The sequence below is a fragment of the Accipiter gentilis genome, chromosome 13 (genome assembly GCF_929443795.1).
Source record: "Accipiter gentilis chromosome 13, bAccGen1.1, whole genome shotgun sequence".
NCBI classification, from domain to species: domain Eukaryota; kingdom Metazoa; phylum Chordata; class Aves; order Accipitriformes; family Accipitridae; genus Astur; species Astur gentilis.
In genome coordinates this window covers 15,861,160-15,874,588 of record NC_064892.1, presented here as the reverse complement: position 1 = coordinate 15,874,588, position 13,429 = coordinate 15,861,160, and the positions used below count along the sequence as shown (strand labels likewise).

Sequence of the window (13,429 nt, the reverse complement as noted above, 5' to 3'; positions counted from 1 at the left end):
AACATCAGCTTCTCAACTTCTCTTCATTTCTATACTATGTTTACAGAGCAAGAGTGGATACTTTTATTCTGTTCGATCCAAACTGGATAAAAGCTGAATATGCAGCCTTGATACATGCACGTATGTGTGCATATAACTATTTTTTTGGTTATAAAAGTGTAGCAAGGTTGTTGTTTTTTTCTTTGTTTTAATCAAGTCTTATATGTTATAGTCCTTTGCATTTACCCTTCATGTCTAGTGTCACCTGATTAGATTTCTGTAGCAATGTAATACTTTATGTTGGAATTTTCTCTCATTTAAAGTAGTAGGTTCCAGCCTGTTTACCATTTGCTTTGTTATTAAGTGACTATACTGTGGGGAATGTCTGGGTTCAAAGTCGATCTCTGAAAGCCTGAATTACCGGAAGGGAATTACTGACTGTGTAAGCATGTCCTTATTAGTTTAAAAGTTAAATTAATGTTAAGTCTGTTTGCTTAGCTATACAGATTAACAGAAGCTACTGTTTCTTTTATTTTGTAGTGGCATTTATTTTCAACTGGATTGGATTTTGTTTATCCTTCTGTATAACAAATACTATAGCTGGAAGGTATGGTGCAATCTGTGGATTTGGTCTGTCCCTGATCAAATGGATTCTCATTGTACGGGTATGTTTCTTGATTCACACTGTACGGACTCTGTTTGTAGAACCAAACCATAACAATTTATTCAAGGATATATAGTAATGGAATTAAAAATCAGTATATTAAATTCCAGTGCTTAAGAGAGGGCCTAGAATTTTCTCCAACTTCCACTTGAGCAGAGAATTTACTTGCTCTATATTCATATGTGCTTGCTAATGATGAAGCCTAATCGGTTTTTATCTGACATAGCATTTTACATTCATCTTTCCACTGAAACAAATGCAGAATGACTCATTCTTTGCACAAGTATTTAAAAGCATACAGAAGAAGTGGAGCAAGTACCTAAAACGTCACTGGTATTATAGTGTCCTATATGAAAGATTTATAAATGGCTCGGTCTATTGGGGGGGAGGGGGGGGGATCAGAAAACCTTGTATCGGATTCTTTTATTCCTTGTGAGATAGATACTGAATCAAGTCAAAATCAAATATGGAGTTAGTCATATTTTTACCATCTTAGATGCTCAATTTCTTGGTATTTTCACTGCAAGGCTAGATACTTTTAAGAAAGGTATGTTAGCCAAATGGAAGTTACTTAGCTGACTAAGTGGATGCTAGATGAAACGTAATGTTTCTTTCTGAACTTGATTTCTACATGTCTGTGAGACACAACATTTAAAATCTCATCCTGTCTGATGAAGAAAGAGATCTTAGATAACTTAGAGTCATCTTTTATGCCCTGCCAACTCTGAACTATTTTTATTTTTTTTCTGTGTGTGTTCTAGTAACTTGATTTGGTTTTAGCACGATAGTAAAAGGATTGTAGAGAGAAGAAATTGCGTGGTTCTTCCTGGACATGTCCTGCATCCTTCTCAGAGCTGAGGGTGATTTTTTTTTTTTGTTTTTTTGCTTCCCCAGAGCAAGGGAATGCTACTGGACCAGGTGTGATTCTGGTGTATTTGGTTGGAATTCAGGGTTTGCGATGGAATTTATCTTAGGGGAGCGAGAAGACATGAATTTTTCAACTATGCATTCATTGGGGATATTATCAGCTTCCCTTGAGGCATACTAAACAGAGAGCAGAACTTGCTCATTGTATCAGTTTTATTATTCCTGTCTGCTTGAAACTGTGCTCATAACAAACACAAAATTAATATATGCTAAATTTCCGTGACGAATTACTGTGCTCTAGACTATCTTTAAATTTTTTTATATAATCTGTTGCTAATTCTAAAATATTAGAGCTGACCAATTCCAAGACCTCAGGGGTCTTTCTTTTCATAGTGAAGATTATCATCTTCCTGTGTTGTCTCCCTTTCTAGAGATAACAGCAGAAAGCTCATAAGGTGTACGTCGACAATTCTGGTTTAATGGCTACACACAAGAATATGTGTGTGTGCACAAAATTGTTCTGTGCCTTTGTTTCAAGCTCCTCCGAAGGCTTGTGCTGCTCCTTCTCACTCAGAGTCAGTACTGTATAAAACTTAATAGTGTCTAAACAATCCGAGTTCACATATTCTCTCTCTGTATCAGTTTTTACAGGGGGGCGGGAATGGGTGGGGGAACAAAAGCACAGTTTTGCTGCTGGGGAAATTCTGCAGCCATGGCTGCTTCTGCCTAAAGAAAGTATGAGAGTAATGCACACAGGCCAGTATCTGATTGCTGGTTTTAGTAAATCTTCTTTCTGATTAAATGAAATTGTAACTTTAAAAAAAAGAGTACTGGTATATATGTTTAGAGAACTGAAAATGCTGACTATCAAGTGAGATGGGATTAACAATGTTGTCACCTTCCTGGGAATTGAGTATTCATTTGATATTTTAATGAAGTGTCAAAATATGAAATGCTTGCTCTGCCGAGTCATAGAAATTACAGTGTTTATATAGGGATAATGTAAGTACCAATTCTTTAGTTCAACTTAGCAATTCTGTTCCTTGATTTTTTTTTTTTTTTTTTTCTTGCATTACCCACAAAAATGAATACAGTACAAGATTAAACCTTTAAAGAATTCACATTATCTGGCTTTATTCTGGAGAAAACATGTGGCTCTCGGTGCACAGTTACTTGAAGAAAAAAACCAATAATCTAGAGTTCTTTAAGTGTCTTGGATTCTTATTTCTGGTTGCATATGTGGCCCAGTATCTCTTCTTCTTTTTCTTCTTCTTTTTCTTCTTCTTTTTCTTCTTCTTTTTCTTCTTCTTTTTCTTCTTCTTTTTCTTCTTCTTTTTCTTCTTCTTTTTCTTCTTCTTTTTCTTCTTCTTTTTCTTCTTCTTTTTCTTCTTCTTTTTCTTCTTCTTTTTCTTCTTGTTCTTCTTTTTTCTTTGTTCTTCTTTTTTTTCTTTGTTCTTTTTTCTTCTTTTTTTCTTTTTTCTTTTTTCTTCTTTTTTTCTTTTTTCCTTTTTTCCTTTTTTTTTCTTTTTTCCTTTTTTCTTCTTTTTTTCTTTTTTCCTTTTTTCTTTTTTTCTTTTTTCCTTTTTTCTTCTTTTTTCTTTTTTCCTTTTTTCTTCTTTTTTCTTTTTTTCCTTTTTTCTTCTTTTTTCTTTTTTCCTTTTTTCTTCTTTTTTTCTTTTTTCCTTTTTTCTTCTTTTTTCTTTTTCCTTTTTTCTTCTTTTTTTTCTTTTCCCCCCTTTTCTTCTTTTTTTTCTTTCCCCCCTTTTCTTCTTTTTTTTCTTTTCCCCCCTTTTCTTCTTTTTTTTCTTTTCCCCCCTTTTCTTCTTTTTTTTCTTTTCCCCCCTTTTCTTCTTTTTTTTCTTTTCCCCCCTTTTCTTCTTTTTTTTCTTTCCCCCCCCTTTCTTCTTTTTTTCTTTTCCCCCCCTTTCTTCTTTTTTTTCTTCCCCCCCCCCTTTCTTCTTTTTTTTCTTTCCCCCCCTTTTCTTCTTTTTTTTCTTTTCCCCCCCCTTTTCTTCTTTTTTTCTTCCCCCCCCTTTCCTTCTTTTTTTTCTTTTCCCCCCCTTTCCTTCTTTTTTTTCTTCCCCCCCCCCTTTTCTTCTTTTTTTTCTTTCCCCCCCCCCCTTTTCTTCTTTTTTTTCTTTTCCCCCCTTTTTCCCCCCTTTAGTAAACTGAATTATGTGATTTCTTGGTTGATATTACTGAAGTGTCCTGGAAATGGCAAAGGGGAAGCACTGTGGCAGGATGCAGTAAACATACTGAATGACAGTAGGGCGGGAAGTGTATGAAAAGTGTGCAGAGCTACTGAATAGATTATTTTATTCCTTCTGGCAACTTTTCACGCATCTCCCCATTCCTACTTCTTATGCGAGTTTTGGAGACATCTGATTAGCCTTTTTATCAGTGAAGCATGCAGTCTGGAGTCTGGTAAAGGCACAGATACCTGTCTCCAATACCATCACACCCTGCCCTCCAGCTGCCTCCCACATCACAGGGAGGACAAAACTGTCTACCATGGTCACTAACAGGAACAGTTGAAATGCCACTTCAAGGTTCATTTAGTTGCGTTCAGCTCACTGCTGGGAACTGAATGCTGGTTTGAAAATGAAAAGACTTTAATGAGTTGGGGGTCTTTATGGGGCTGGTATTCTTGGCAGCGATTAACAGTAGGGGGTATACAGAAGGTCAAAAGCTCTTCTTTTGAGGGGTCAGCAGAACATCCCTGTCTGATAAGCTTAAACTAATGTGGCTTTTCGTGTTAATATCTAAAGCAGCAGGCTGCTGTAATGTGTTTGCGATGGCAGGCATTGGGGTGAAAAAAGGAAAATCAACAAATGGTGATTCATTATAATAGAAAATGTCGGATGACTCGGGCATGTAATACAAGGTTTTTTAATTTCTTTTTTTATATATGCATATACACACACATATTTTTTTAGAGGTTTTAAAGTAACTTTACCACAGACCAACTGACACTGGAAGTGCTATTTGTATATTACACTGCTGCACAAATACCGGTTTTGCATTTTAGTTGAATATATTACTTTTATTCAAAGTTGCTTTCTCCTCTCTATTTGCATAGTGCATTAAATGTGTTTTAGTCATCTGTCTTACTGCAGCTAAGCCTCGTGTATGAATTTCAGTTTTCAGATTATTTTACTGGATATTTCAATGGACAGTACTGGCTTTGGTGGATATTTCTCGTACTTGGTAAGTGGCAATTGAAAACATTTCTGTTTTGATGTGGAAGTACTTAAAGATGAGTCATGTCATTGTAAGCAAGAGTTCTGTAACCTGTTTAGCTATGTGTTTTTCTTTAGCTGCTGATAGTCTTGTGTGTTGTTTTTATTTATATAGTATTCATGAGGTTATTGGTTACCATAGTGGTGTTACTGTGTGAACTGCAGACTATTCAAATAACCTTTAGCTCAAAAAATTTTCATCTACAGATGTAATTATGTACATACCTGAGACTTGCAGTTTGTGCTTCTTAAGCTGCTTTTACTGATCTAAAGGTGCAGATCTGTGTAATGAAACTTCAGCTTTATGTAGAGAACGTATTGAAAAGTGAGTTCTATCTAGTACTTACATGTATAAACCTGTATGTCAAGTATTAAATTTTAAGATATGTAACTGATCCTAGGAAGGTGGAGTCTGCTGTCTGGTACATAGGTCATGAAATGTCCTTTTCTAGTTCTTTGAAATGCATACTGCATCAGTAGTTTCTCAGTTGGACAAGAGAATGGCTTCATGCTTTCTGATCACAGTGCTCCCATGATGTCAGTTTTCTCTTAGAGAGGTCTGTCTGCCCATGTTCAAAGTCTTACATGCATCAAATTCTGCTCTTCTGCCTGTTTTTAATTAGGATATACCAAACCCCAACCACTATACCTTTTTTCCTGCTGTGGATTTTGTAATTTGAATATGGAATCTGGAATGATTTTCTTTTACAGAAGTGAATGCTACTATCCATTTTCTTTTCTAGCTCTGGAAGCGTAGTAACTTGTCGCTGGTTCAGTAGGTGGCACTCTTCCCTTTGAGTCAATTGACTCAAATGGCTAACAGCAAATGTTAGAATGAAATGATGAGTAAATTTAAAAAACAAAACCCAAAAACCACTGAGATCCTGACTGTTTGTGACTGACTATTTCTCTCACAAAAAAATGCCAGAAATCTTAAAAGATGTTACATAAAACTTTCTCTATCTGCCTTTTAGTAAATTTTCAGGGCATTCATCAGATTTGTTAATACTTGGCTTGCTCTACCATTCACTTGGTTGCTTGAGATACATAGAAACTGCAGATGTTTAACACATCACCGCGCCAGTCCTTTGAATGCTTTAATAATCTGAGGTGATTTCGCATTTAAGTACCAAGTGAAATGACTCTTTACAGGTACAAACATCTCCAGATAAACCTTTAATTAAACCAAACCCTTGTGGTGCCTGAAATTGGGGTTTGACACTGTTTTCACTTGGATGAAAATAGTGTGTTCTTCCCCTAACATTTCCCCTCACCATGTCTATTGAAAAAGCTGTGCATTTGTAGTTCTTCTTTTTCCTAGTCTCTTACAGCCCTTGTCAGCCTTAACTGTTTGAAGTTTTTTTGGCATGCGCTTGTTTTGGTTTTTTTTTTGTTTTGTTTTGTTTTTTTTTAACTCAGAAAATTTATAATATGCCTTGGAATAAAAGGCACTGTGAGGCATGCGGTATGCATCCAGCAGTCAACATTCCCTTGTCTTACGAATGTTTTGCATGTAATACACCAACAGTGTTTTTAAACTGATAAAGTGGATATACTGAGATTGCTAGAACACCATAGAAGGATTTAACCCAACCAAGCTACTTAGTAGGACATGGAGGAGTATTATCAAGTCATGGGAGCTCTGCCAACAAGATCTGTATTTCATTTTTTCAGATAACTTTCCCATTAGAGCATGTGAAGTAGCATGTCCTGCATCTTTTCAGATGTGAATGAACTGAGTTGGATTCTTTCTTTTGTGTAGTCCTTTGACATACTCGAGCCCGCTTATTGCCATCTTCTCTTTCTGGTGTTCACCTATCTCTTTCTGCTCCCTTCCCTTCTTTCAACATCTGGAAAAATCTGCTCATGCTTCATGGAAAAGCAAAGTGGTCTGCTTCCAAGGAGCTGTCATGTATAGTGAACAAATTGAAGAGACACACAATTCTAATTTTTAAATTTAAATGCTAGCCAATGTTTCTTTTTGAGGAACACAATGGAAAGTGGTTTTTTGTGGGTTTTTTTTTTTTTTCTTCCCTAAACAGAGAAATATAAAATACGGGTTGAACTTGGACTGGTTTTCCAACATATGTAACGCAGAAAGTATGCTTTCAGGTACCTTAAGAGCTGCCTGCCCACCTTTTGCTGTTTCAGCTGCTTTTTAGTTGAACGCGGGACTATCTCTGGTAATGTCTGGGTAGCAGCTTTTGTAGCAGACTTTTGATCCAGATCTTAGTGCTTTCTTCATGCAGAAATCACCTTAATCACAGAAATGTGTCTGGCTTAGGTCAAAGTTCCAATGGTTAGCAGAGCATTCTCTTGTTTGGTTTTTTGTGTGTGTGTGTCCAGATGAGGTTTTGGTTTTAAAAAAGCAAAAAGAAAGTAAATAAAACAAAAATTTACAAGTAAAAAGCATTTGGAGAAGAAACGAGCATAGGAAAAACAAAAAATTAGTCTCAACCTGGAGAGCAGGAAGAAAAAGTGCATCACATAGTAAAATACCAGTGGAACCATCGAGATTGTTTATTAGGATGCAAGATGATGAAAAGGATGAAATCCTTTGTTAAACTTGTTAAGCTTCAGTTTAGTTTCTTCATTTGAACCTTTGGAATCTTAAGGTATACATGTATGTATATACATAAGCATATATCTTCAAGGTACCTGTGTGTTCATTTAATGAGGAGAATTGCTCTCTAGGCTCACGTTTCTCTCCACTGGATGTGGAATTCAGATTTTGACCCCCTCAACTCTTTGGGCAAGTTGGTTTATCTGTGTTGGATTCTCCCTGATCCAACTGATGAATGCATTAATCTGTTGAAGATTACTTAGTGGAGGAAAATGGACCAAAGAGCTATGTCCACTATGTAACGATGTGGGGTTTTGGGTTGGTTTGTTCAGATGTCCAGTGAATCTCTGAAATTATAAAATGATGCTGACGACATGTTAGTGATTTCCATTGTTGCAACTGTAACTTCTGTGTGACTATTCTGTATCTCCTGTTCCTCTTATCAGACCTGAAATATTCTTTCAAATGCAGTTAAATTTAAAAGTTTAAAAATAATTTGAAATGTGGATGTTGTGGTTTAACCCCAGCCGGCAACTAAGCACCACGCAGCCGCTCACTCGCCTCCCTTGCAGTGGGAAGGGGGAGAGAATCAGAAGGGTAAAAGTGAGAAGACTCGTGGGCCGAGATAAAGACATTTCAGCAGATAAAGCAAAAACTGCGTGCACAAGCAAAGCAAAACAAGGAATTCATTCACCACTTCCCATGGGCAGGCAGGTGTCCAGCCATCTCCAGGAAAGCAGGGCTCCATCACGTGTAATGGTTACTTGGGGAGACAAACCCTGTCCTTCTGAACATCCCCCATTCCTTCTTCTTCCCCCAGCTTTATATAATGAGCATGATGTCGTATGGTCTGGGATATCCCTTGGGTCAGTTGGGGTCAGCTGTCCCGGCTGTGTCCCCTCCCAACCTCTTGTGCTCCCCCAGCCTCCTCGCTGGTGAGGTGGGGGGAGAAGCAGAAAAGGCCTTGGCTCTGTGTAAGCCCTGCTCAGCAGTAACTAAAATATCCCTGTGTTAGCAACACTGTTTTTCAGCACAATTCCCAAACATAGGCCCATGCTAGCTACTATGAAGAAAATTAACTCTATCCCAGCCAAACCCAGCACAATGGAGTTGGGGGGGGGGGGGGGGGGGGGAGGAGTAATCATAACACATGTTGAGTAATTTTCTTTGAATCGACTATTGTTCTTCCTCCTCTTGGACAGGTGCATTTTCCTGGATGGTTAAGTCTCAAGCCATAATCTACTGTAGTTTATTATTGTCTTGTTGCTAGAGCAATCTGTACTGTCTTTTTTTTTTGGTTTTGGTTTTGTTTTTTTCCTTCTCTCTTTTGACTTGCAATACATTTATACATTTCTAATGGTACACTTTGTGGTTCAGGTAGTCTTCGAGCACACTAGTAAGTTATTTTAAGAATTCTACTTGAAAAGAATGTGCAGTATGTATTCTTTTTTTTAAATTCATACATGCAGTCTTTTTAGCAGATGATACTTGAACCCAGAATGAGTGTAAAATTTCTGAAAAGCCTTCTATAAGGCTATATCCTAATATCACAAGATAAAAACAGAAGACTGATGCATAAAGACCTCACTTAGTATAATCTAGATTTTTAAAAATTATTTTAATAAGAATAATGTGGGATAGCGTGTACTTAGGTTGTTACACTTCATTTTGTGCATTTTCTACTTTTAGGACTCCTCCTGTTCTTTCGAGGCTTTGTTAATTATCTTAAAGTCAGAAATATGTCTGAAAGCATGGCAGCTGCTCACAGAACAAGATTTTTTTTCTTGTACTGAAGGTAAGTAATTTTGGCGATAAGATTATCTCTCCCAGGAAAACTGAGGAGAATGAAATACTTATTCAAAATAAATAATCAAACTTCTGTCACAAAACGGAAGTCGCATGGGTTTTGAACGTCTGTCATGAATGTTGTATATATTATAGGGACCAGAAGTTCTTGTAAGTCATGAAATTTGAAAGTAAATAATGTATCCGTGTTGTCTCCAGTTGTCCCTGCAACTAATGTTCAGAAACAAAAAAGAAGAGGAACCTGTTGTTTTTCCTAAGCAAGAAACAGTATCTGCTGCCTGTCAGGATACTGTCCTTTGTGTTGGAAAACTGGCTTTAGTAGTCAACCTGTTTTCAGCAAGTTAGGAAACAGTAATCTGCCTGCATATTAAATCTGATTGACATGGATCTGAACATGCAAACAATAGATGAGTATTGTCTCTCTTTACATGACTGGATTAAGACAGTCATGTACAACTATGATTATTGTGTATGCAACAGCGTACTTTATATATCCTTCAGGTAGCTGACTAATCAGTCTGGCACATATCCACTCTTTTTTTCTTTTTTTTTTTTTTCTTTAATACTTTTTATCCGTTAGGTGGATCTATTGGACTTCATTGTGTAACTTAAACCAGGGTCTGAGTTTGTGTTCAACTTCTTACTTAAACTGCATGATGAGATAAATTTAAGCCTAGAAATACGTACTGTAACATTTTCATTACTCTGCAGTTTACTTAAAGTGCTTAAATACTGTATTTTGACTTAATTGAGAAGCTATATTTGCTGTAATAAAGCAGCTTTTCATAACTTTTCTCCAAGATTGGTCACAGGATCAATATGAAGTAACCAGCAAGACATTGAAGCCTGAAAAAAACTGAGACGGTATTTGCCTAGAAAAAAACGGTTACTTTTATATGACAGTGATATATATTTAAAAACAGCTAATGATAAATATCTATGCTGTACTATATAGTTCTTGATCATGGAAGAAATCTGTTAACATATCTGTAACCTAATATTTCTTTTTAATGTGCCATTTTGTCAAAATTATGAGGTAGGTTAAAGTTAAATAACTAAGGCATATATTGCCTTTTAGTAACCAACCTTAATTGGCATCTACATGGCAGCATTTCCTTTTTACAATAGTTATATACCACTCCTCTTAGTAATGTGGTAACCTCTTCAGAATACCGAAATTTGTAGAGATGAGACTGAAAATATGTTAGCTTTCGGTACAATAAAGTTTAAAAAAACCTATTTCAAAAATACTTGGTAGGACTAATGGGTATTTGAAAACAAGCTTGAAGAGAATAATGAGAGTGTAGAATAATGTGGTCTAGGATTCTTTGCTCTCCTGCAATTAAAATTCTGCTTTGGGACAAAATACTGTTTAATTCAGCATTAATTGAAGTTAAAGATTTGTGCTGAGTTCAGTGGCTTTGATTTTTTTCCTTTACCTGTAAGCATCGCTGACATGTATGGGCTGATAAGGTCTGTGGAGTGTTTAGAGAGTGGGACATGTAAATACTATTTTTTTGAAGCTTCTTAAGTATTGAAACAAGAAGTTCAAATTAATTGCTATTACACTTAAATGTCCTTGTTCTTGCATAGACAGGTAACTTCTTCCACAGTGACTATTAGTTTTAAGAAATAACAAATATTATCTTTACAGTTACAGAATACTATCAGGTGTTCTTTTTAAATGATAACAAAATCACAGTAAGTTTTTGCTTTTTCCTCCCACCCTGACATGCGGAGGGGAAAAGGCTGCTGCTTTGCTGCTTCTAGGTTTAACATCAGTTAGCAATGCTAATTCTAGTGAATCACTGCGGTGAACTGAAGTATAACTCTTTCTTTATCTCTAGACTGCATGGAACAGACATTCCTTTCCTATACCAGTGTGCAACTTCCAGCTGATCTGTAACCCTCCGACTTAATAGGATAGAAGACTACTAAAACAAGAAGACAAATTAGTGAAGATACGGCTTCAAAAACGAATGACAGGATGGTTTATGCTCTAATACCAGTGCTGGTCATCCTAGTAAATATTTATAATTGCTGCCTTTTGTTCTAGCACATTTGTATATGTGCTTGTTAAAAAGATAGTATTGAAGTACGAACAAACCATCTGTTAGTATAGATTAGGTACAGTCAGACTGGGTTAATCTGTGCTTGTTGTATCTGAAAGACTTAAGTGGTAACTTGTTTCACAGCACGTATGTACCACTGACTTGTTGATCTGAACTTTGAGTACAATGAAATGCATTAAATGATTCAGATTAACCAGTTCAGACAGGTTTTTTTATATAATTTAGATTCATTTAATGATTGTGTAGAACATTAAGTTTACTAAACCCCAAAGTTCCTTATTGTCACGAACTTGTATTCACCAATATTTTATCAAATTCAAACCAATATACTGGTTTGCTTAAAACTGATACTCCACTTTGAGTCCCCTGTAAATAACTCTGCATAAATGACTGTTTGAATTGCTTCTTAGGAAATATGTCAAAATATATTTTGTAACAGCATATTCTCTAAATTTTGTTTAATCTTAGAGCTACATACATATTTTTTGTTAATTGGCTATTAAGGGTATAGTTACTATTAGGTGTCATTTTGGAGGTAAAGGCAGTGAATTGTTTGTCTCATCCTAACTTTCCTCACATGAATTATTATTAACTGGTTTGGGCTTGAGCCTGAAAGTCGTTATTCATATGCATGATCCCTTTAAAAGATAGAGTTTGTTCATGTTAGCAGGGACGGACAGCCTTACATCTTTAGTCCTTGGTTATGCAGTTGGATCCTCATAGGTGCACCTCTGCTCCTGAAACAAGAGTATTGAAAATGTATTCCCTGGGTTATAACGCTGTCTCTGTTTAAGAAGTCTTGAGTTCAGTATAAATAAAACATCCACCCTGACGGCTTCTCAAAAAAAATTCATATAGCTGTCTTACAACACTTGTTTAGAATAAGTACTTTGCCATTTCCTAAGAATAAACTAATGTAAGGTAATTTTGGAAATAATCTATAAAGGAAAAAAAATATATCTTTTCAAGGTCCGAAAGTAGAAAATGTGTGTTGCACCTCTCCCTCTGTTCGTTTAAGGTATACCATTACTTTCTTAAAAATACCATCTCTTTAAAGGGTACTGTCTACTGTTCATGCATGTGTGGTTTCCTTTAAAGTTTGAAATTTATGCTTCTCCTTAAGTAGGAGAATACATCTCTCAGTCCTTTGTAGAACTGGAATCTCAGTTGCAAAAATACATTGGTTGTCGGTTGCACCTTTGAGGAAAAAAAATACAAATACTTTCCTCCAGTTTTTCTTTTTATATTAGAATTCTGCCTTTTTATTACTAACATTAAAACCAGTGAGGTTTATGTTGTTTTAAGCTAGTGCTGTATTCAGTTTTGTATCTATAATGAATGTTTAAAATACACATATGTAAACTGGTCACATTATTCATTTTCTTAATCTTTCAGAGATACTGAAAGTGACTAAAAATTTAGGGGCACCTCCACTTCCCAGCTTTTTATGGAAAGAGTAAAATTAAGTATTATGTTCAATATCCGATTGGGATTTCCTTCTAAAATTACCTGTTCATTTCTGTGTTCTTTTGCATTCATTGTCCATATGAAAAAGAAGCAGATAATAAAACATTGCTTTGTTTTGCTAGTTAAGACTTATGCTTTTTGGTTTTTTTGTATTTCATGTTGAAAAATGCATGCTGCAGTATTTGTGTCAACGTGGAATTATAGACAAATTACTTGGCAAAATAGGTACTAACCAATCCTCTCTACTCTTCTTTTCATCTTGTGTTTTATAGCAACGATGTGTAAGGACATGTCTTCTAATGAGTTGATACAACTCTGCAAAGCATGCAATATTGATTCATTTTCTATGTTTACCAATATCAGCTAGTACTATTTTCCAACTATATCAATTTTCTCAAATTAAGTAGCAGTCTTCCGACTGAATTATTTCTTTTTGCTCCACTGCATTTTACAGAAAGCTTCATACAGATACTTGGTTTTGTTGTGGTTTGGTTTTGTTTTGTTGGTTTTTTTCCTGGAGTAGCTTGCAGAAGTCCTCATTTGGACAGAAAGAATATGTAGGGTTAAAAATGTACACATGTTATCTAATCCTCTGTAGTTGATGCAGCAGTTTGGTAGCCTGAAATCTCATCAGCAGGAGGAAGGGAACTGGGACACTGTTTTCAAAGACCCTGCAATCTATTCCAGATGTGTCAAATGCTGCATATTTTCCTTGCTATTTCCTGTGAGCTTGGTTAGGAGCAGCTGGCTCTGTGGTTTAGAGACACCTGGC

General features: G+C 35.9%; 1 protein-coding gene across 2 annotated transcripts in view; it reads left to right on the top strand.

Annotated features, from left to right (window-relative positions):
• NDFIP2 (Nedd4 family interacting protein 2) overlaps positions 1-12,783 on the top strand; it is a 49,931-nt gene extending 37,148 nt beyond the window's left edge. For both annotated transcript variants that reach the window (XM_049816044.1, XM_049816043.1), the window contains 4 exons: positions 520-644; positions 4,651-4,717; positions 9,002-9,107; positions 10,966-12,783. In XM_049816044.1, the coding sequence (XP_049672001.1) occupies positions 520-644; positions 4,651-4,717; positions 9,002-9,105 (296 nt within the window). In that variant the 3' untranslated portion in view covers positions 9,106-9,107; positions 10,966-12,783. The remainder of the gene's footprint in view (positions 1-519; positions 645-4,650; positions 4,718-9,001; positions 9,108-10,965) is intronic.
• The last annotated feature ends 646 nt before the right edge of the window (positions 12,784-13,429 follow it).